The sequence below is a fragment of the Hyla sarda genome, chromosome 6 (genome assembly GCF_029499605.1).
Source record: "Hyla sarda isolate aHylSar1 chromosome 6, aHylSar1.hap1, whole genome shotgun sequence".
In the NCBI taxonomy this organism is placed as follows: domain Eukaryota; kingdom Metazoa; phylum Chordata; class Amphibia; order Anura; family Hylidae; genus Hyla; species Hyla sarda.
This window is the reverse complement of record NC_079194.1, coordinates 305,044,298-305,067,813: the sequence shown is the minus strand read 5'-3', so window position 1 is coordinate 305,067,813 and position 23,516 is coordinate 305,044,298. Positions and strand designations below refer to the sequence as shown.

At 43.2% G+C, this 23,516-nt stretch overlaps 1 protein-coding gene across 1 annotated transcript in view; it reads left to right on the top strand.

The window, feature by feature from the left end:
• LOC130277532 (vomeronasal type-2 receptor 26-like) overlaps nucleotides 1-23,516 on the top strand; it is a 41,130-nt gene that overhangs the window by 14,967 nt on the left and 2,647 nt on the right. Inside the window, exons 3-5 of the mRNA XM_056528210.1 lie at nucleotides 8,889-9,713; nucleotides 14,129-14,359; nucleotides 22,121-22,244. Of these exons, the coding sequence (XP_056384185.1) occupies nucleotides 8,889-9,713; nucleotides 14,129-14,359; nucleotides 22,121-22,244 (1,180 nt within the window). The remainder of the gene's footprint in view (nucleotides 1-8,888; nucleotides 9,714-14,128; nucleotides 14,360-22,120; nucleotides 22,245-23,516) is intronic.

The following is a 23,516-nucleotide window of genomic DNA, read 5'->3' as shown; positions in this document are numbered from 1 at the left end:
ATTGTGTGCAGCGCTCTTCCATGTATTCACATCTTATGTACTTGAAGCATCTTCTCCTCCCCTTTTCCCTGCGCTCCCTCTACCTCCATTTCTCCCCCTCTTCCCTGAACTTTCCCCAAGCAGCTTACTGTCCCACTGTCCCCTCTCCCCCCCCTCTCTATCCCACTCCCATTCTTCCCTACCCCTCCCTTCTCCTCCCTTCCCTCCCCTCCCTCACCATACCCCCCCCCCCCTTTTTGTTCCTCCACGTCCCTACCCCTGTCTCTCCCTCTCTTCTTCTCCCTTTTGCACTGGCACCCTGCCCCCTCCCCCCCCCCTACCTCCCGTTCCCCTTCCGTCCCCTAACTTTCTCTCATCTCTTATATCCTTCCCTCAACTCTCCTTTCCTTTCTCTCCTTCCACTATCGCTTGGTTAACCATCCTTTCTTCTCTCCAGCGCTGCCTTCCTTCCTCGACGGTCTGCTACTATCCTGGCTGCGGACCTGGGTTGCCTCGATTGTTCTGGTTTTCTGCCAGACCAGGCCTGGTTGCTTATTGTTATACGTGTTGATATATGCTCCTTGCTATGTTATAATTAGGTTGATCTGTATATGTATATACTAGTAGGGTGCTGTACCCTGGTGCACTCAGACTAGGATTTGTACTTTGTACACCCCCCCCCCCCCCCCCCGCTCGAATTGGTACACTGTAAGATATACCCTTTATTGAGCGATCACTATCCATTCACCCGCCCACCCTTACCTCCCCCACCCGATACTCCGTTTCCCCACTTTATCCCTCTCACCAGACTATCTCTTCGACCCCTCTCTCCCTGCTCTATCCCCTTTCCCCCCCCCCCCCCCCTCTACCGGTCTTCTAATTAGCTCTGCTACAAACCGGCTATGTCAGTTGTGCATTTCGCTTCTTTTAATGTTAGAGGGCTTAATACTCCTGAAAAAAGACATCATGTGGTGGACCATCTCAAGGGTCTCGGAGTCTCTGTAGCTTTCATGCAAGAGACGCATTTCAAGAGAGATAGGATACCTAAACTGCCGATTAAGCATTTTTCACAGTGGTTTCACTCATGCCATGGCTCCTCGGCGTCGAAGGGGGTTTCAATAGCCTTCAGCTCATCCCTACCAGTTGAAGTTTTGAAACAATACGAGGACTCCGAAGGTAGGGCTTTATTTCTGCGTGTTCGCCTATTTAACTCCACCTACACATTGGCAAATATTTATGCCCCGAATCACGCCCAGGTGCCATGGCTCATCAACACACTATCCGCCCTGAAAGCTTTCTCAGAGGGACCCATTATCCTGGGCGCAGATTTGAATGTAACCTTAAACCCCTGCCTAGACTCCACATCAATGCATGTCGGCATCTCACAGAAACAAATTGCTAAACTTCACTCTAAACTTGCTGATCTCTCCCTAACAGACTCCTGGCGGTTTCGGAACCCTTCCGTTCAAGATTACTCCTACTTCTCGTCACAGCATAAAACCTACCAGAGGATTGACTACATCCTAATTCACGCCTCCCTACTACCACTGGTGAGTGATGCCCGTATTGGGGTGATTGCTATCTCGGATCATGCACCTGTCTCTCTGTCTCTGTCCCTCTCCCCTTCCCCCATCTCTGCTCTCACATGGAAACTGAATGAATCTATACTAGAAAATCCCGATGCTCTAGCCGACCTCACGTCTCACCTCAAGCAGTACTTTGACACTAATTGCACACCTGACCCCTCCTCCCCCTCCCCCCCTCTAATCTGGGAAGCCCATAAAGCCTACATTAGAGGCATTTTCATTTCATGGGGAGCTAGGTTAAAGAAAGCTTACAGAGAGAAGACTGACCGTCTGCTAACCGCCATCTCAAATCTGGAGAGGGCGCACAAGAGATCTTTGGTGGAGGCTACTTTGGTGGAGCTCAAGGCACTTAGGGACCAATTGCTTTCCCATCTGCACGATAGATCCTCCAAAGCTTACCTGCATCACCAGCAAAAAATATATGCACATGGAAACAAGGGAGGAAGACTAATGTCTTCTCTCTTAAAAAAAAGGAGAGCCAAACAGAAAATACATCAGATTAAGGATAGGACTGGTAAGACGCTTACGGACACCTCCCACATAGCTACAGCTTTCCATCAGTTCTACACAGACCTTTACAATCTCCCTTCGCCCCAGCTCTGCACCTCCCACCCAACTCTGCCCTCAGCCCAAGAAGCCTTTCTTGGAGACCTACAGCTCCCTCAGCTGGACTCGACCATGACCTCTGCCCTACTCTCCCCGATAACGGAACTAGAGGTCGCTAAAGTCATACAATCCTTCCCCCAGGGGAAAAGCCCGGGACCTGACGGTCTACCCCTTCGTTACTACACTAAATTCATGGACCTACTGGTCCCACATCTTGCTAACTCTCTTAATCATCTACTGAAAGGGGGAACTATACCTCGACAAGCCTTAGAGGCCTATGTGACCCTCATTGCCAAGGAGGGGAAGGATCCGACGGAGTGTGGGAGTTATAGGCCCATCTCCTTACTGAACTTTGATCTTAAGGTATGGGCCAAACTTCTCTCACAGCGCCTCAAACCATTGCTGCCTCATCTGATAGCGCCTGAACAATCTGGTTTCGTCCCGGGGAGGGAGGGCAAAACCAACACAATCAAGCTACTTTCATGTGTGCACTACGCACACTCTCGCAACCGCCCCTTAATCCTTCTCGGTGTAGACGCCGAGAAGGCCTTCGATAGGGTTAGCTGGTCTTACATGAAGGCAGTCCTCCTCAAGTTCGGTCTACCTCCCGTTTTCATAGACGCAATATTTTCTCTGTATTCGGATCCTTATGCCTCCCTACGCATAAATGATTCATTGTCCCACCCGTTTTCGATAGCGAATGGCACCAGGCAGGGATGTCCCTTATCACCCTCGTTGTTCATCCTGGTGATGGAGACCCTTCTCCAAAAAATCAGGCAAACGCCAGAGATCAGGGGGTTTGAAACCCCTGAGGGGGAACTCAAGACGCTAGCATTCGCTGACGACTTGCTCTTCCTCCTGCCAGACCCATTAAACGGGCTTCCCTGCCTGGTGTCACTTTTCTCAGAATTCGGCATTGTATCAAATTTTAAAGTTAATGTTCACAAATCAGAACTTCTCAATATTACGCTGCCCCCCCCGAATTGTTGCCACTCTGCAAAATAATACCCCTTTCCCATGGGCCCGCTCCTCCTTAAAGTACCTGGGAGTCCATATTACACCAACTATCCCTCAACTTTATAAAGCCAACTTCGAACCACTCCTCACAGAAACCCAGCAGCTTTTGACTGAATATGACAATCCCTTAATCTCATGGATAGGTAGACGCAATGTTTTGCAAACATACGTAGTACCGAAAATAACATACAAGCTAAACATGCTGCCCATAGCCCTCCCTACATCTTTCTTCCTCTCCCTACGCAGAACGTTCTCACGATATTTATGGAAGAACAAAAAACCCCGCCTGGCGAGATCCCTGCTAGCTAGGCCTATTAACAGGGGAGGTCTGGGAATGCCAGAGATCCATGATCACTATAGAGCCATACAGTTGAGAAGATGGATCTCCTGTTATAGGTCATCTCACTCTTCTCACACTACGCAACAATTTAGGGAAGCGTTGTGGTCTCATTGGGCGTATGGCCCGGATTTTGTTCATCATCTCTGGATTCCTAAACGACGAGTGTTTTCACATTCCCACCCCCAACTTCTCTTCCTAGGTCTCTTCATGGTCTGGGCTTCTCTGGCTCCTATTCTGTCCCCTTCGCTCTCCCCTCTGCTACCTGCTTCTCTCATTCCGGTGATCCTGGATCGCATGACCCCCACATACGGCTCACTCTGGTCTAAATTGGAGGGTTTCACAATCAACCAGATTTTCGACAACGGAAGGGTTCCGGACATGGGGGAGATCACCTCGCTGCTGCCAGCGGTGAGGTTGTCTTTTCTCCAGGTGTCACATCTCAGATCTTGTTTCGAGGCGTTCTGGAGGGGTGTGACTCAGCTGAGAGAGCTAACTGCTTTTGAGATCGAATTAATGTCACCGCCGAGAGGATGGTTTCGGCTCTCGTACTCAAGGAAGTGGTGTGCCTCAAGTGGCTCAACCTCAACCCCTGGCTACCTCACCTCATGGGCGAAGGAGTTGAATGTAGTCCTCTCTGACGGTGATGTAGAATATATCCTAAGGCACTCACAAGGGTTTTCTAGATGCATAAGACTGAGGGAGATGCACTTTAAACTTTTGTCCAGATGGTACAGGACTCCGGAGTTCCTGCATGCGCATGGTCTGTCCCCTTGTAAACTGTGTTGGAGATGCAACACGCACACTGGCACCCACACGCACATCTGGTGGACCTGCCCAGCCCTGACCCCTTTCTGGACGGAGATAGAATCGAAGATAAATGAGATATTTTCCACTGATCTTAAATTGCAACCGGAGATGGTGCTGATTGGCAAACCTTCACCCTCCTACCAGCCCCACAAAACCAAACTCCTCTCTCACCTCATATCCGCTGCTAAATCCTTAATACCCTTAAAGTGGCTTTCCCCCACACCGCCTAAGATCTCTGAGTGGGAGTCGAAGGTCCACCAGATCTGCCGATTCGAGGAGATGACGAGCAGGGTCGATCGGACACATGAAAATTTCCTTGTTACCTGGTCCCCCTGGCTGTCATACAAAAAGGGTCTATGAGACAACACCTCGTGGTAGATATGGTACCTGCTATACGTCGCCAGCAGAGAGGAAAACATCGCAACAAAGCTTATATGGAATTGTACTCAATTGTGGGTTTTATTATTTGCACACAAATGACGTTGTCGCACTGATTCCCACCCACCCACCCCCCCAGGGATATGCGCAGCCGCGCACGATACCCCCTTCCTCTCCACCCCCCCTTCTTCACTCCTGTCTCTTCTCTCCCCCCTTCTCTCCCCCCTTCTCCCCCCCCTCTCCCTTTGTTGCTTCTCCCAAGCCCCCTCCTTAGCTCCCCCCATACCCACACACCCAGACTGCGCTTAGTGTTAAACTATTTGTTTATATTGCAAGGAAAGTTTATCTCTTGTATCTTCCTTATGATATCCTGATATTTTGTGGATGTTTGTGTTGGAAAACCAATAAACATTTATTTGAAAAAAAAAGAACTGTCATTATAGAGGAGAGACCAGTCATTAAAAAATCAGAAGAGAGAACTGTTATTATAGAAGAGAGAACTGTCATTATATGGGAGAGAACTGTCATTATAGAGGAGAGAACTGTCATTATAGATGAGAGGAGAGAACTGTTATTATAGAGGAGAGGTGAGAATTGTCATTATAGAGGAGAGAACTGTCATTATAGATCAGAGGAGAGAATTGCCATTATAGAGGAGAGAACTGTCATAGAGGAAAGGAGAGAACTGTCATTATAGAGGAGAGAACTGTTATTATAGAGGAGAGAACTGTCATTATAGATCAGAGCAGAGAACTGTCCTTATAGAGGAGAGAACTGTCATTATAGATCAGAGGAGAGAACTGTCCTTATAGATGAGAGAACTGTCATTATAGATCATAGGAGAGAACTGTCCTTATAGAGGAGAGAACTGTCATTATAGAGGAGAGGACTGTCATTATAGATCAGAGGAGAGAACTGTCATTATAGAGGAGAGAACTGCTATTATAGAAGAGAGAACTGTCATTATAGGGGAGAGAACTGTCATTATAGAGGAGAGAACTGTCATTATAAATGAGAGGAGAGAACTGTTATTATAGAGGAGAGGAGAGAATTGTCATTATAGAGGAGAGAACTGTCATTATAGATCAGAGGAGAGAATTGTCATTATAGAGGAGAGAACTGTCATAGAGGAAAGGAGAGAACTGTCATTATAGAGGAGAGAACTGTCATTATAGAGGAGAGAACTGTCATTATAGAGGAGAGAACTGTTATTATAGAGGAGAGAACTGTCATTATAGAGGAGAGGACTGTCATTATAGGGGAGAGAACTGTCATTATAGGGGAGAGAACTGTCATTATAGAGGAGAGAACTGTCATTATAGAGGAGAGAACTGTTATTATGGAGGAGAGAACTGTCATTATAGAGGAGAGAACTGTCATTATAGAGGAGAGAACTGTTATTATAGACCTAGGGCCCTTAATCTGGTGAACAATAATCACTCCTTGATATGATAGGTTACCTGCAGTCTACCTATTTCTATCCCTAGTGTACCGCAGTTTGTTAAAACACATAGAGCTTTGCCTCACCTACATGTTTCCCTCCACCAGGAGTGTCTTCACAAGGAGCTTATGGCAACAAAATGCCTTACAGTGGTCTATATAGTAAATTTTTTTATTTTTGAATCTATCTATATATAAGACTCATGATGGGAATGTTCAGTAACATGCACACATAGGCATCAAAGTGGGCTAGAGCTCCGGCCCCTTCTTGGCCCCTGCCCTTAGATACCTTATTGACAGGGATATTATTGCATTTTGCCAAGATCTGCCCAAAATTGCTGCTAAAACACCACAATTTTGCGCAAATGTGGCAGACTGCAATAGTATGATTTTTTTTTCCTTTAGCTCTTTGTGCTGTACAAAGCCCATAGAGCAGCCCAAACACTGTTACAGGATGTTTTTGGACCTGTGATGACATCATCTGATCCTGAAAGGTCCTGTAACAGTGCACAAAGGAAGAGGATTTAAAGGGGACACAGTGCTGGCAGGAAGAGGCCGGGCTCCTTTAACAATCACCCCAATTTTCCCAGTTAAAAATAAAATTATGTAAATAAAAATAAACATAGACATATGCGGTTTAACCTCGTGTGTAAATGTCCGAATTAATATAACATTAATTAAATTGCACGGTCAATTGCGTAGACATAAATTCCTCACTGACCAGGACCGCTATCAGGGCAGTAAAGCAGTACTGCAGTCAGAGGCCAGGACTTGGTGAAATATGTGTGTACTGCCTGTAACCCAGCTTTTACAGTCTTCTTCACACTAGTTCTCTGTCATTCAATACAACAGTAGTTCCCCATCTTTATAGGACTCCTGAATGGCAGAATACTAGTGTGACATCTGGCACTTCATATCACTAATATGGCTGCTTTACTATACAGATATTCCATTAAAGGGGTACTCCACTGCCCCAGCATTTGGAACATTTTGTTCCGATTTCTGGGTGCAGACTGTGGGGTTTGTGACGTCACTCCATGCCCCTAGTGACGTCACGCCATGCCCCGTCAATGCAAGTCTATTGGAGGGGACGTGGCGGCCATCACATCCTTTCCATAGACTTGCATTGAGGGGGTGGGGTGTGACGTCACAAGGGGCGTGGCCGAGACTTGACCACACAGCCCATCGTTCGGAACAAAATATTCTGAATTCTGAGGCAGTGGAGACTGGAAAAGCTGGATGACGGGCAGTACACAAAGCTGTGGAAGTGATGTAAGCCCTGCACTGTGTACTGCCTCTCACCCAGCTTTACCAGTCTCATGAAGCCCCAGAAGTGACATTGTGGCTTTATGGGGCCCTAAAATTCATGATGGTGGCCCTGCCTCTGACCCACCTGTTAAAGTTGTACTCTGCTACTAGACATCTTATCCCCTATCCAAAGAGCATAAGATGTCTGTCCGCAGAGGTCCTGCCCCCGGGAACCCCGGCCATCTACGCTGCGGCACCCCAGTCATCTGGTGCACAGAGCCGGATGACTGGCAATGCGGTGGAGAAGGCATTGAGGGGGCGTGGCCATGATATCACAAGCCTCCAACACTGCACCTGATGTTCTAAACGAATGCTGGGTGCAGCAGAGAGATTGCGGGGGGTCCCAGCAGGTGGGACCTCAGCAATCAGATATCTTATCCCCTATCCTTTGCATAGGGGATAAAATGTCTAGGGATGGAGTATCCCTTTAATTCACCTTTGCTAGTCTCCTCCCCAGCAGATTCTGGCTCATGGTCTCCACTCACTGGGGCCAGAACCGCATTAGTGAAAGAACAAGAACAACGGCTGAATGTGTGACCTAAGTCCCCTCCCAGGTGACACCTAATCTCTGCACCAGGGATAGCGCAATGGATTATCTTTCAGGAAAAGACTGTTCTCTCTACGGGATCAACAGAATTTATGAACTATCAGACTTTTTATTCCATGCAAAGTACCTACTTTTAGGAATATAATCCATTCCATTACTTTAACTATTATTATTATATGTTGTTATTGTTATAATTATTATTATTATCCTATTTATAAACTATACATTACTTTGTTATAAAATCAGTTAACTCCCAACAAGTAGTCTCTATATTTTTACAATAAATTAATCTATTTTGCAACAATAGAAGGCTGCATTCACATCATGATTGTAGCCTATGGCTTCCGGATCCGGCTAGGGCATGGGAAAACCGGGCGCTACGGTTTTAGGTCAGGTCACAAAACCAGATATGGAGCAAAATTGACCGCCCTGAGTTACTGTTTGACTCCAGTCGACCCATTCAAATGAATGAGAAGGGGGCCGAGTCTGGCTGGGGTACGGGAGCACCCAGTATTACGGGGTTATTGAGAGCCGTGGCCCGTTAGGGAGATCGTGGGTGGCTCCAGCAAAGTTATCCCTTATCCTTAGGATAGGGAATATGTTTTTCAATCCTGGACTACCCCTTTAAACACTTTTCAAAGTGGCTCCTTAACTCTTTCATTCACCACCTCCATAGCTTATGCCCTTAGGTAATAGTGTAAATATTTGTATAATTATATTTTACCATGGAACTTGTCATTATAACTTGTCTCAAAAATGTCTCAAACAAAAGCAAATCAGAATGTACAAGAAAAAATGACCACTCCCCTTTGAATTGAATGTTTATTCATTGTATTTCTTAGATGACAGTAATGACCAATTCACTCTTTTGATAATACAGATTAGTTATGGAGCAACAGACACATTTCTAAATGACAGACGTCTGTTCCCGTCTTTTTTCCGGACTGTTCCTGATGACTACACCATTTATTCTGCGATATCTCATTTTCTGAGTCACTTTGGGTGGACCTGGGTTGGAATCATATCCTCTGATGATGATGCTGGAGATAGAGAAACCCGTCTGCTGACAAACCTTCTCGCCAGTGGGGGAATCTGTGTGGACTATCTCTGCAAACTTGGAAAACAGGATTATTGGAAGAAAAATTATGAAGAACAACAGATTAAGCAGATTAGGAAGTCATCTGCCCGGTTTATTATATTTTGCGGAACTTTTTCTTTGTTTATTGACAGATTTCTAGTTAAACTTGTGACACACGGCATCACCCTAATCCTTCCTCCCAACTTTTCTACTTTTAACGCAAATTCTAAATATAATGTAGGAACATACAATCTCAGTTTATTTTTTGACCTGAGCTCAAAACAAATTCCAGAAATGAGAAAATACTTCATAACTTCCAGTCCTCAATTCATCCACAGTGACACGCTCCTCGCTGACCTCTGGGTTATATGGTTTAAGTGCTTATCAGGAAATAGGCAAAAGGAGAAAGTATTTGAGGAAACATATAAAATAACTTTCCATGAATGTACTAAAAAAGATAAAGCTGTTGTATTACTTAAATGGATATTCTTTCATATGTCAGTGGAAGAAATGGACGGAAAATCTACCCAAGTGTATCAGGCTGTTCATTCCCTGACTGCTGCCCTACACCATATGTACGTCTCTCATGGTGACGAATCTACAGGTCATTGGTTACAGAAACATGAGGTAAATATATAAAGATAGCATTATGTGAGATTTCACTACAAAATAAATATATAACAAATAAATATATGAACAATTCATTTGGAAAGTCTTCAGACCCTTTGATCTTTCAAAAATCGTGTAATACTGCTGCCTTGTGCCATGATGGAAAAAAAATATTAAGATCATTCTACTCTAAATACCCCATAATGACAAAGTGACAACAGAATGTTAATTTGCTGATTTATTAAATAAAACAAAAATGTTGCAGTGACATAAGTATTCATACCCTTTACTCAGTTTTACAATCTTTTTATTAGGTTTTCAAAACATAAACATAAAAGACATTTATAACATAGCGTTAAACAGTCATGACATCTCTTACATGGGGGGGATCCTTCACATAATTTAATATACATGCATATTACAAGGATATTATTGCAAGATTACGCGTATGTGATGATCAACCCTTCAATAGTAAGTTATGTAGAACAACAAGGAACTATTTAGTCTAAGGTAGGACTAGAGTAACGATGGAGACATAGTAAACAAAACAAGTAAAGATAAAAATAAAGGACTTGTGTGCAACTAGCACTGTTACTTTAGGTTTAATGACTCTATAGATCTCATTCTCGTGGGTGTGTCCGAGTAGTCGGACTTCATCTTCTCCCTATAGGGATGTGTGGCTTTCGTCATCTATGCTGTTTGTAGTTTAATTGTAGCTTTCTGTTGAACAGCATTTCACTCTGTCATGGAGGTTTGTAGAGAGTTAACCATGTTTCCCAAGATGAGGAATATTCCTAAAACCAGTTCATGAGTGTAGTGGATTAATAAAATATTTATTAGTTCTCTAACGTGAGAATCTTTAGACTTCCATTTGGATGCTAATATGTTTCTATACGTTAGGCATATGTGGGTTACCGAAGTTTGAATTATTTTTGGAAGAAAGGATTGTCAGCAAGCCGGATCAAAAAGCCAAGAGGTCACAGAAACAGAACACAGAATCAGATTCAGGGTAAAGCTAGCTACAGAGTACAGACTCTTTTACAGCAAAGACTGCGAGGACACTGCAGACTGAAATAGCCAGAACCAGCAGGGTGTGGACATAAAAGCGACCGCTAATCGGCCAGAGAAAAAAAGACCAGGGCGTCGCCACAGAAACCACAAGCTTTGCCAGAGACTAGAAAGATGATGACATTAGATAAGTATTATTATCTCCTTAAAGGGGTACTCTGCCCCTAGACATCTTATCCCCTATCCAAAGGATAGGGGATAAGATGTCTGATTGCAGGGGTTCTGCCACTAGGGACCCCCACGATCTCGGCTGCAGCACCACAGAAATCCGGTGCACAAAGCGAACTTTGCTCCATGCCAGATGACTGGTGATGCAGGGCAGAGGCTCATAACGTCATAGCCATGCCCCCTCCCATTGACTTGAATTGAGGGGACGTGGCCATGACATCACAAGTCTCCAGCGATGCACCCGATGCTCTAAACGAACACTGGGTGCAGCAGGGAGATTGCGGGGGTCCCCAGCGTCGGGACCCCCGCGATCAGACATGTCTAGGGGGGGAGTACCCCTTTAAAGGGGTATTTCAGAAAAATGTGCTCAAAGCACAATTAAATAGAATAAAAAAACTTATAGTTAACCTCCTTGCTCCTCCTCAGAGCAGTCTCGCCACTGATCGGCTAAACGGGAAGGCCCTTGTATGACACAGACACATTGAAGTGCAGCTTAGTGGTGAGAAAGCGCTCGACCCTGAACATAGAAAAAAAATCTTCAGAATACCACTTTAAGTAAAGGTATGTTAGTAAGATATGCAATAATTTAAAGTGGTGTTCTGGAGCTTTTTTTTTTTTTTTTAACTGTGTTAAGGGTGCAGTCAAATGAAAGAAAACCTATACTTACTCTCCTTACTTCCCCTCCACCACCAATGTCTTGGTATTGGTTCCCAACTGAGCTTCACTTCATTGTGTCTGTGTTGCACAAGGGCGTACCCGTGTAGCCAATCAGTGGTTGAGGCGAGAAAACACTGAGGGGAAGCAAGGGGGGTTACTCTATCACTTTAAAGGAGATAACAATACTTATTTATTGCCAGCATCCATCATGGTCTGGGGCCAAGAAGGAGTGAGTGTCGCAAACCTGATGGTCCAGTAGAGAGAAATGGCAGCATACCTGGTTGTCCAGTGAAGTGAAGGGGCCTATATTATTTATCTTTGGTAGTCTAGGGCAGTGAAGGGCAGTGAATGTTTTATACCTGGGGTCCAGGGGGTTACTCACAATTCCAGGTTCTCGCTAGGTCCCCGTGATATTGAGTGATAACTTTAGAGATTCTAGATATCAGTGCAGGATGTGAATAGAGAGAACATTACACTATGACTAATCAGTCTTCTCTAGAATGTGGTAAAGTCTTCTCTAGGATGTGGTAAAGTCTTCTCTAGGATATGGTAAAGTCTTCTCTGGGATGTGCTAAAGTCTTCTCTAGGATGTGGTAAAGTCTTCTCTAGGATGTGGTAAAGTCTTCTCTAGGATGTGGTAAAGTCTTCCCTAGGATGTGGTAAAGTCTTCTCTAGGATGTGGTAAAGTCTTCTCTAGGATGTGGTAAAGTCTTTTCTAGGATGTGGTAAATCTTCTCTAGGATGTAGTAAAGTCTTCTCTAGGATGTGGTAAAGTCTTTTCTAGGATGTGGTAAATCTTCTCTAGGATGTAGTAACGTTTTCTCTAGGATGTGGTAAAGTCTTCTCTAGGATGTGGTAAAGTCTTCTCTAGTATCTGTTAAATCTTCTCTAGGATGTAGTAAAGTTTTCTCTAGGATTTGGTAAAGTCTTCTCTAGGATGTGGTAAAGTCTTCTCTGGGATGTGCTAAAGTCTTCTCTAGAATGTGGTAAAGTCTTCTCTAGAATGTGGTAAAGTCTTCTCTGGGATATGCTAAAGTCTTCTCTAGGATGTGGTAAAGTCTTCTCTAGGATGTGGTAAAGTCTTCTCTAGTATCTGGTAAATCTTCTCTAGGATGTGGTAAAGTCTTCTCTAGGATGTGGTAAAGTTTTCTCTAGGATGTGGTAAAGTCTTCTCTAGGATCTGGTAAAGTCTTCTCTCTAGGATCCGGTAAAGTCTTCTCTAGGATCCGGTAAAGTTTTCTCTATGATCCGGTAAAGTCTTCTCTAGGGTCTGGTAAAGTCTTCTCTAGGATCCGGTAAAGTCTTCTCTAGGATCCACTAAAGTCTTCTCTAGGGTCTGGTAAAATCTTCTCTAGTATGTGGTAAAGACTTCTCTAGAATGTGGTAAAGTCTTCTCTAGGATGTGGTAAAGTCTTCTCTAGGATCCGGTAAAGTCTTCTCTAGGATCTGGTAAAGTCTTATCTAGGATCTGGTAAAGTCTTCTCTAGGATCTGGTAAAGTCTTCTCAAGGATCTGGTAAAGTCTTCTCTAGGGTCCAGTAAAGTCTTCTCTAGGATGTGATAAAGTCTTCTCTAGGATCTGGTAAAGTCTTCTCTAGGATGTGGTACAGTCTTCTCTAGGATCCGGTAAAGTCTTCTCTAGGATTTGGTAAAGTCTTCTCTAAGGTCCAGTAAAGTCTTCTCTATGATGTGGTAAAGTCTTCTCTAGGATCCGGTAAATTCTTGTCTAGGATCCTTTAAAGCCTTCTCTAGGATCCGGTAAAGTCTTCTCTAGGGTCCGGTAATGTCTCCTCTAGGATCTGGTAAAGTCTTCTCTAGGATCTGGTAAAGTCTTCTCAAGGATCTGGTAAACTCTTCTCTAGGGTCTTGTAAAGTCTTCTCTACGATCTGGTAAAGTCTTCTCTAGGGTCCGGTAAAGTCTTCTCTAGGAATCGGTAAAGCCTTCTCTAGGATCCGGTAAAGCCTCCTCTAGGATCCGGTAAAGTCTTCTCTAGGGTCCGGTAAAGCCTTCTCTAGGGTCCGGTAAAGTCTTCTCTAGGATCTGGTAAAGTCTTCTCTAGGATCCAGTGAAGTCTTCTCTTACTGTCCTCTCACTATGGTAGGATAAGTGAGTTCACACAGTAGAGCAACTTTATTGGATCTCTATAAACACATTTCTACTGGGCTCTAAGAACTTTAATCTGCATTTCAGTAGTGGCTGCTCTAGTAAGCAAGTCAGCCTGATTCACGGCAAATATGGCATTTCAGGGTTATTCTTTCAAACTCTATTCAAATCTGACGACTGAGAGCAGAGACTCTACTCAAAGGACAGGACTCCCTGCGCCTCTACACTTAGCCGTGACACATACACCTAATGACCTGCTGTTCAATGAGCCCTAACAGAAAGCAGCAGACCCCGAAACAGTGTATGCTATTATCCAAATGATCCTTTATTAGTTTATAGTAATTATATTTCATTGTCGTACGTCTCAAATGACATTATCATATGTTATGTTATTATTGTTATTTACGATGTTTGACATACTCATTATATCTTTCTAGAAGTTGCGCTATTATGTGAAAGGTCTGATGTGTCCAGATGAATCTGGAAAAGAAAGTAGATGTTTTACTGAAAAAGGAGATAAAGAAGCCAACCTTGCTATTTATAATATCGTTACTTTGGATGATAAAATGTCTTTCAAGACGTTGGGATCTTACAGGCATAGCGCCACGGGCGATATTGATTTAAAAATTGACTCAGAAAAAATATTATGGAAAATGAACACAACAAATGTGAGTTCTGGGACCATTGTCATGTTTGGTTTCACATAATGTATATTTAAGGGGTATTCCCATCTTGTAATATTATGACATGTCTTTAGGTTATCCCATAACATCACGACTGGTGGAGGTCTGAATTCTTGAACACGGGGATGTCATATTATTTCCTACACAGTGATGTCTGGAGTGTTACTGTGCGGGTAAACTCTAGAGGAGCAACAGAGCTTCAGTAGCTTCTTAGACCCTTCAGTTTGGGGGAGAATTTTACAAATTGTATAATGTCCAATTGTCATAATTGTGCTGCTGCATGATACAATCTGTGGTTCTCTAGTGCAGAATGCACATTATGGCATAGAGTGGTGTCATACAATGGTAACACTGTGTCAATATTTCTAGACCTTTTCCCCAAGAAATGAGTGAATCAAATTACATTTGGATGAAATATATATATTTTTTTTACATTGCCATTCATTTTGGATTTGTTCCACCATTGTACCTGTGTACTGAGCAGGCTGACCGTAAGTTGCCATACTGATAGCTTTATGGCAGTTTCTCCTCTGTACCTTCACTGAGAGCTCTGAAGCCTGCCCAGGCCTTTAGTCTACTGCACATAAGCAGGGATGCCTTTCTTTGACAGGAGTACCTGCTCTTGTTCATACTTAGCATGAGCAATTACAGAGCCATCAGGGCAGTTGTGAAACTAAATTGGTACCCAAATCCAAAACAAACCTGACAGTCAGATTTCATGAAGCCTTGAAGCCTTTCCCCACAGCAGGGACTCTCACAGCGTGTTGTTTTGCTGTTCTAAAGAATCTGACCTGAAATTATTTCAGGAAATTTGATGATCTCTGCAGTCAGCCATTGTAATGTTTGTGGGATTGTCCCATAATATACAATAGTTTGTTTATGGACATTCCATGAGAGTTAGGTATATATAGTGGGTGTAATAAATATTGAACTTGTCACCATTGTTTTCACTAAATATATACAAACGTGTTATTGACAATACATTTTTAGTAAGTAATCCATACATAAAAAGCAATACTATACACACCAAAACAAATAAGCTCAGAAATGAAATGTCACAGGAAAAAAAAATATTGAACACATGAAGAACAGGAGGTGCAAAAAAAGGCATGGAAAGCCAAGACAATAGCTGAAATCTATCAGGAATTAAAAAGCAATGCAGCCCCTTGTCTGTGCAAATTACTATCAGCCGTTCAGTCTCAACTGATGACTACAAGAAGGTCTCATTGCCAAGGTGTTACACAAGACACATCTTATGATGGGTAAAAGCAAAGAGCTGTCACTAGACCTTAAAAACTCAACTGTAGTAAAATATAACAATCGCGTTGGTTACAGGCACATTTCTAAGCTTCTGAATGCTCGAGTCAGCACTGAAAAGATGATCATTTCACCATAAATTTGCCTTGACCAGGTGAGGAGTCAGAAGAGTAATCAGAAGAGCTGTCCAAGAGGTGAGGACATATGTGAAGAGCTTCAAAATGACCTGGAATTAGCAGGTACTCTTGTCTCAAAGAAAACAGTAAGTAATGCACTCAGCCGCCATGGCCTGTATGCACGCTCACCACACAAAACTCCATTGTGAACATAAAGCACGGTGAAGCTCATTGCTGCACAACATTTTGAAAAGCTGGTTAAATCCTGGGAGAATATAGTGTGGTCAGATGAGGGCAGAATGGAACTGTTTGGTGCCTTAATACACACTATGTATGGAGGAGAAATGGCCCCGCACATCACCCTAAAAACACCAACAGTTAAGATTGGAGGGGGCAACATCATGGCGTGCCGCGGCTTTTCACCAAAATGGTTCGGGTAAACTTCACATAATTGAAGGAAGGATTAAATGTCAAATTTACAGAGACATTGTGGCAAAAATCTGCTGCCATCTACCAGAATGATGGAGATGACACGAGGGCGGACATTTCAGGACAGTGATCCAAAACACACAGCCAAGAAAATTCTCAAATGGTTAAAAAGGAAGAAAATAAAGCTGCCCAGCCAATAACATGACTTCTATCTCATTGAAAATCTATGGAAAGAATTGAAAATCATGATTCATAGAAGAGGCCCGCAGAACCTTCAAGATTTGAAGACGGTTTGTATGAATGAATAGGTCAAAATACCACCAGTCCATGCCACTAGTTTTCCCAAACAGAAGGTGTTTTGAAGCCGTCATTGCCAACAAAGTCTTTTGTACAAAGTATTAAATAAATATCAGGGAGTGTGTTCAATATGTTTTCCTGTGTTATTTCACACATTAGTTAAAGGGGTTTTTCGTCAGTGTGAGGGGAAGGGAATTAACCACTTAAGGATGAAGGACGTCCTGGTACCTGTACGCCCTGATGCTGTTACTGAGTCCCAGTTGCTATCAGCAGCCAGGCCCCATGGTTAATGCCAGACATCTCAGACCGGCCCGATGCCCAGCATTAACCCTTTAGATGCTGCAATCAAAGTAGATTGTGGGGTCTAAATATGGGAGTTAACAATGTCAGTTAGCTCAGCAGAGCTGATCGGGACATCCACAGCAGAATTGCAGGTCCTGATCAGCTGAGGCGATCGCAAAAAATGAGACTCATACAGCCCCGTATATGGAAAAATAAAAAAGTTATAGGGTAAGAAGATGACAATTTTAAACATATTCATTTTGGTGCATGTAGCATACATTTTTGTAAGTAGTAAAATAAAATCTATATAAATTGGGTGTCTTTGTTACCATATGGACCTACAGAATAAAGATAAAGTGTCCTTTTTACCGCAAACTGCACTGTGTAGAAACGGAAGCTGCAAAAAATTACAAAATTGCAGTTTTATTTTAAATTTTGTCCCAAAAATATATATGTTTTTTTGGTTTCGCTATAGATTTTGTGGTGAAATGACTGATGAGATGTGAGTGATGTTATTACAAGTACAATTGGTGACACAAAAAACAAGCCCTTATACGGGTCTGTAGGTGCAAAATTGAAAGTGTTATGATTTTTAGAAGGGGAGGAGGAAAAAAACAAATAGCAAAAATGAAAATTGGCCTATTCCTTAAGGGGTTAAAAGAATGACCATTCTATATTACATATAAAAAAAATAAACCTGTACTTTCCTCCAGTGATCCCTCATGGCCTCTGATCCCCTGCTTTAATCCTTGGCTTAGGATCACAGCCAGGGACTGATGCAAGAGACCGGGGACACCTGGTCTCCTACTGGGTGAAAATTTCAAGTCAATAGGACCTTCAGAAATATATTTTAGTGAGAAAAATGGTGAGGTGTCCAATACTTATTTCAACTGCTGTATCTTTGTGTAGAAAGTGGCTGCAGTTGTGGGAACACTTAGTAACATAGTTCATAAGGTTAAAAAAAAGACCAGAGTTTATCGAGTTCCCTAATGTGTCCCTACTGAGTTGAAACAGAGGAGGCAAAAAACCCTCATCTTAGAGGTAAAAAAAAGTCCTTCCTGACTCCAAATATGGCATCCGAATAAATCTCTGGATCAACATTCTGTCCCTATAAATCTAGAATCCATAACCAGCGATGTTATTACTCTCCAAAAATGCATCCAGACCCCTTTTGAACTCTTTTACAGAGTTCACCATGACCACCTCCTCTGGCAGAGAATTCCGCAGTCTCACTGCTCTTACAGTAAAGAACCCCCCTCTGTGCTGGTGTAGAAACCTTCTTTCCTCTAAAAGTAGAGGATGCCCTCTTGTTATAAATACATTCCAGGATATAAATAGATCATGGAGAGATCTCTGTACTGTCCCCTGATATATTTATACATAGTTATTAGGGCTCCCCTAAGCCTTCTTTATTCTAAACTAAATAACCCTAATTCTGATAATCTTTCTGGGTACTGTAGTCCTCCCATTCCCCATATTACTCTGGTTGCCCATCTTTGAACCCTCTCCAGCTCCACTATATCTTTCTTGTACACTGGTGCCCAGTACTGTACACAGTATTCTATGTGGGTCTGACCAGTACTGTACACAGTATTCCAGGTGAGGTCTGACCAGTACTGTACACATTATTCTATGTGTGGTCTGACCTGTACTGTACATTCATAATAATGCACTGTCCTCTATTGTGTTATCTACTTGATACAGTGCACTATCCTCTATTGTGTTATCTACTATACACAGTGCACTGTCCTCTATTGTGTTATCTACTATACATTAGTGCACTGTCCTCTATTGTGTTATCTACTATATACAGTATACTGTCCTCTGTTGTGTTATCTACTATACACAGTGCACTGCCCTCTATTGTGTTAACTACTTTACAGAGATTAGTATCAACTGAAAGATTGCTGCTTTACTATTCAACCTCTCTAAAAGGTCATTAATAAATATTTTAAATAGAATTCGACCCACAACTGACCCCTGTGGTACCCTACTAGTAACAGTCACCCAATCAGAATAAGCTGATAACCAGTTTAATTAATAACCACCCTCTGTTTCCTATGACTGAGCCAGTTGTTTACCCACTTACAAACATTCTCCCCCAGCCCAATCCATCTGATTTTATGCACCAATCTTTTATGTGGCACCGTATCGAATGCTTTGGAAAAATCCAGATATACAACATTCAGCGATTCCCCCTGGTCCAGTCTGGAGCTCAACTCAACATGAAGCTGATCAGGTCATGTGACAGGACCGATCCCTCAAAAACCGATATGATATGGAGTAATTCATTTTTTTTCATCACAATACTCCAAAATAGCATCTCTTAGAAAACCCACAAACAATTTACACACAATGGAGGTTAAACTAAGAGGCCTCTAATTACCAGGGTCACCTTTTGACCCCTTTTTAAATATTGGCACCACATTTGCTATGTGCCAGTCCTGGGGAACAGTCCCTGTCACTATAGAGTCCCTGAATATTAGAAATAGGGGTCTGTCCATAAAATTACTTAACTCCCTTAGAACGCGGGGGTGAATGCCATCTGGACCATGTGATTTGTCTATTTAGATTTTTTTTGTAGGTGACCTGTACTTCTTCCTGGGTTAGACCAGTGACCTGTACTTCTTTCTTGGTTATACAGATGACCTGTACTTCTTCCTGGGTTAGACAGGTGGCACTGTACTTCTTCATTGGTTAGACAGGTGACCTGTACTGCTTTTTGGGTTAGACAGGTGACCTGTACTTCTTCCTGGGTTAGACAGGTGGCCTGTACCTTTCCCTGCGTTAGACAGGTGACCTGTACTTCTTCCTGGGTAAGACAGGTGACCTGTGCTTCTTTCTGGGTTAGACAGGTGACTTGTACTTCTTCCAGGGCTAGACAGGTGACCTGTACTTCTTCCTGGGTAGGAAAGGTGACCTGTGCTTCTTTCTGGGTTAGACAGGTGACCTCTACTTCTTCCTGGGTTAGACAAGTGACCTGTACTTCTTTCTTGGTTATACAGATGACCTGAACTTCTTCCTGGGTTAGACAGGTGGCACTGTACTTCTTCATTGGTTAGACAGGTGACCTGTACTGCTTTTTGGGTTAGACAGGTGACCTGTACTTCTTCCTGGGTTAGACAGGTGGCCTGTACTTTTCCCTGCGTTAGACAGGTAACCTGTACTTCTTTCTGGGTTAGACAGGTGACCTGTACTTCTTCCTGGGTAAGACAGGTTACCTGTACTTCTTCCTGGGTTAGACAGGTGACCTGTTCTTCTTCCTGGGTTAGACAAGTGACCTGTACTTCTTTCTGGGTTAGACAGGTGACCTGGACTTCTTCCTGGGTTAGACAGGCGACCTATGAATTCTGAGCATGTGCATTTACTTATGAGACAGTGTGGTTGAATCCCCTAGTGATACTTTTCTGTATATATTTGTGATTCTCTCCTGAGGACACTGATATTACCTTCAGTAGAAACGCATTGAGAGTTGTATATTAGTCATTTGAGTTTGCGGATTGAGTGGCTCAGCGGTGATCTGTATTGGGGCGGATTATCATCATTTTAGTGATTAATTTTGATTTTAGAGCACATTTATGGGCTCACATTATTACTTTAGTGGATTTTAATTTATCCAAATAAAATATAGATTTTAGGCACTTCTTTAGTAGTGTAAAGATTTGTCTTTAGCTATAGTCAGAAACCTGTTTTCTTTATAAGATTCAAAGATCTAAGACCCCCAGATTATGTCAGGATAATCAGAGCCCCCCATTATTATCCCCTCATTCTGATTTGGCCCAGTTCTTCTACATCAGCTTCTGAGCCTCCCTGATCACCCACAGCCTCTCTGGTGTGGCTCGTGGTACAGGTAATATTTCATAACATATTACCATGGGGGTCCTTGCCTTCAGCTTGTGGCCTAAGTCCTTGAAATAATTTTTAGGACACTCCCCCTACCTCTTACTTTGTCATTGGTGCCAATGTGTACCATGACTGCTGGGTCATCTCCAGCCCCACCCAGCAGCCTGTCAACCCGATTTGCGATGTGCCGAACTCGAGTGCCTGGAACAACACGCTGTTTGACGATCCCGGTCTTTGTGACAGGTCGCCCTGTCAGTCCCCCTAATAATAGAGTCCCCACTACCAGTACCTGTCTAGCCTGCCCTGCTCTCCTCCCTCCTTTCTTACTGGAGCAGACACCCCCCTGGTGGTCAGAGGCAGTGTCTTGCTGCAGTACTTCTAGATATGAAATAGCATTCCCCTCATCTGCCAACTGGGCAAACCTATTGGGGTGTGCTAGATTAGGACTAGCCTCCCTGACACTTTCCCTCTAGCCCATTTTGCTAGCTGCCTGACTGTCCTGCACCTCCGTCCTGCTCTTTTCTCCACCTCTACCCCACAGAGTGCCCGCTCAGTGAGAAGGAGTCTCCTCTCTAAGTTGTCAATGCTCCTCAGTGTTGCCAGTTGCCTCTACATCCAGGACTGCTGTTCAAGGATTGCATACATTGTGCAAGATGAACACTGGACTGCATATTCCAACATGCAGGACATCTGAGTTTTGGGGATTGCACTGATAAACAGTCAAAAACAGAAGTAAATATTCCAATGAAACTCCCTGAATTTAAAGTCTCTTACTTTTAAGTCCCCCCCACTTTAATACTCACACCCACTTGTATAAATCACACACACAATCGCACGCTCAAACAATCGCTCAATGTATTTGTTTTTAAAGATACCAAAAAACCCTCTCTCCTGCACTGCTTGGAAGTGGATGCAAAGGGCAAACTTACTTCGGCTTAAACTTTAACATTGTGAAAAGGGCCTTAAAGTCCACATAGGGGACTATTTATAGCAATCCTAAGATTGCAAATACTGAACAATGCTATGCATAGGGCATGGTAGTGATCAGTATTATCAGCAATCTACTTCTCTGGTCTGGATGTCAGACCAGAGCAGAAGACCCCAGGAGATGATTGGATCCTCGCGGCAGCACTATACGATATAGCATTTAAATGGCTGCATTGCCACTGATGCTGTGATCTGTATTGACCACAGAATCTGAAGGGATAATGGTGGAAATCAGAGTGATCGCTGATGTCCGCCATTACCGGCGGGTCCCTAGCTGCTGCTGATAGCAGCCGGGACCTACCGTGCATGGCACAAGCACTGATCTGGTGCTCGCATCATGTACAGGACGTAAATGTAAGCTCTGGGACATTAAGTACCACCGCACCAGGACGAACTTTTACGTCCATTGTCCTTAAGGGGTTAAGAGGTTAACAGAAAACTTAAACTGGATGATGATACATTTCTACATCTACAGTCCGATTACCGGATATAGAAATGATTTTATAACAATACAAGCCTTGTCTGCTTCCTGCAGATCCCCAGATCCCAATGTTCCCCGAGATGTTCACCAGGACACAGGAAAGTGACCACTTCTAGTATACACTTGTGCTGCTATGACTGCGCCCCATGTTCAGAGGGAGAAATCTCCAATATAACAGGTAGGTACTGTCATCTCTCTATAGAAATAAGGATGTTTGTCTCCACCTTTTTTTTTTATCAGATCTTTTTTATGAAGTTTTTTTAACAAGTACAATTTACATGAAACACAACTCCCCATCACCTCTCCCTCCCCACAAAACGGTCCCAAGTCCACCACAAGTCCGGGTCCAGATACAGAGCACGACTTGGAGAAAGAGAAAGTAGTGAGATCACATGTGAAATAATGAAGAAATAATATATTCCAAAAAAGAAATAATGGTCCCCATGAATAGAGGGACAACATACACCAGGAAAGACAGTAGACATCCAAGAACATACAAAAAGGTCCCTTACGAACTGTTGGTGCCAAACCTATAAGCCCGCACCTAGGGATCCCAGATTATATGGAATTTACGCTTTTCATAAATACCCCTCTCTAAACGAACAATAGGTGTAACCCAATAACTACATTAAATACCGTAGGGGGACTCGCCTGTATCCAGTATTGAGCTCTACATTTTCTTGTCTGGTGCAGTATACGGAGAATAGCCAGTTGAATCCCTGGTGGCTCCGTTTCACACCCTATTAGACCCAGCAGATATAGGGCATCTCTACCTGCCTCCTGCGTGTCTGATCGCCGAATGACTGCTCAGTGCCTGAGATCCAGGCATGAGCAGTCAAGCGTCAGAATCATTGATCAATGTTATCCTGTGGGATAACAATGATCAACGTAAAAGATCAGTGTGTGCAGTGTTATAGCCCCCTATGGGATAACAATGACCAGTGTGAACAGTGTTATAGACTCCTATGGGATAACAAAGATAAGTGTGTGCAGTGTTATAGTCTCCTATGGGATAACAATGATCAGTGTGTGCAGTGTTATAGTCTCCTATGGGATAACAATGATCAGTGTGTGCAGTGTTATAGTCTCCTATGGGATAACAATGATCAGTGTGTGTAGTGTTATAGTCTCCTATGGGATAACAATGATCAGTGTGTTCAGTGTTATAGTCTCCTATGGGATAACAATGATCAGTGTGTGCAGTGTTATAGTCTCCTATGGGATAACAATGATCAGTGTGTGCAGTGTTATAGTCTCCTATGGGAGCTATAACATTGCAAAAGAAAAGTGAGGGAAAAAGTTAATAAATATCCTTTAACCCCTTCCCTAATAAAAGTTTGAATCACCCTCCTTTTCCCATTAAAAAAAACTTTGTAAATAAAAATTTAAATAAACATATGTGGTATCGCCACGTGCAGAAATGTCCGAATTATGAAAATGTATTGTTAAT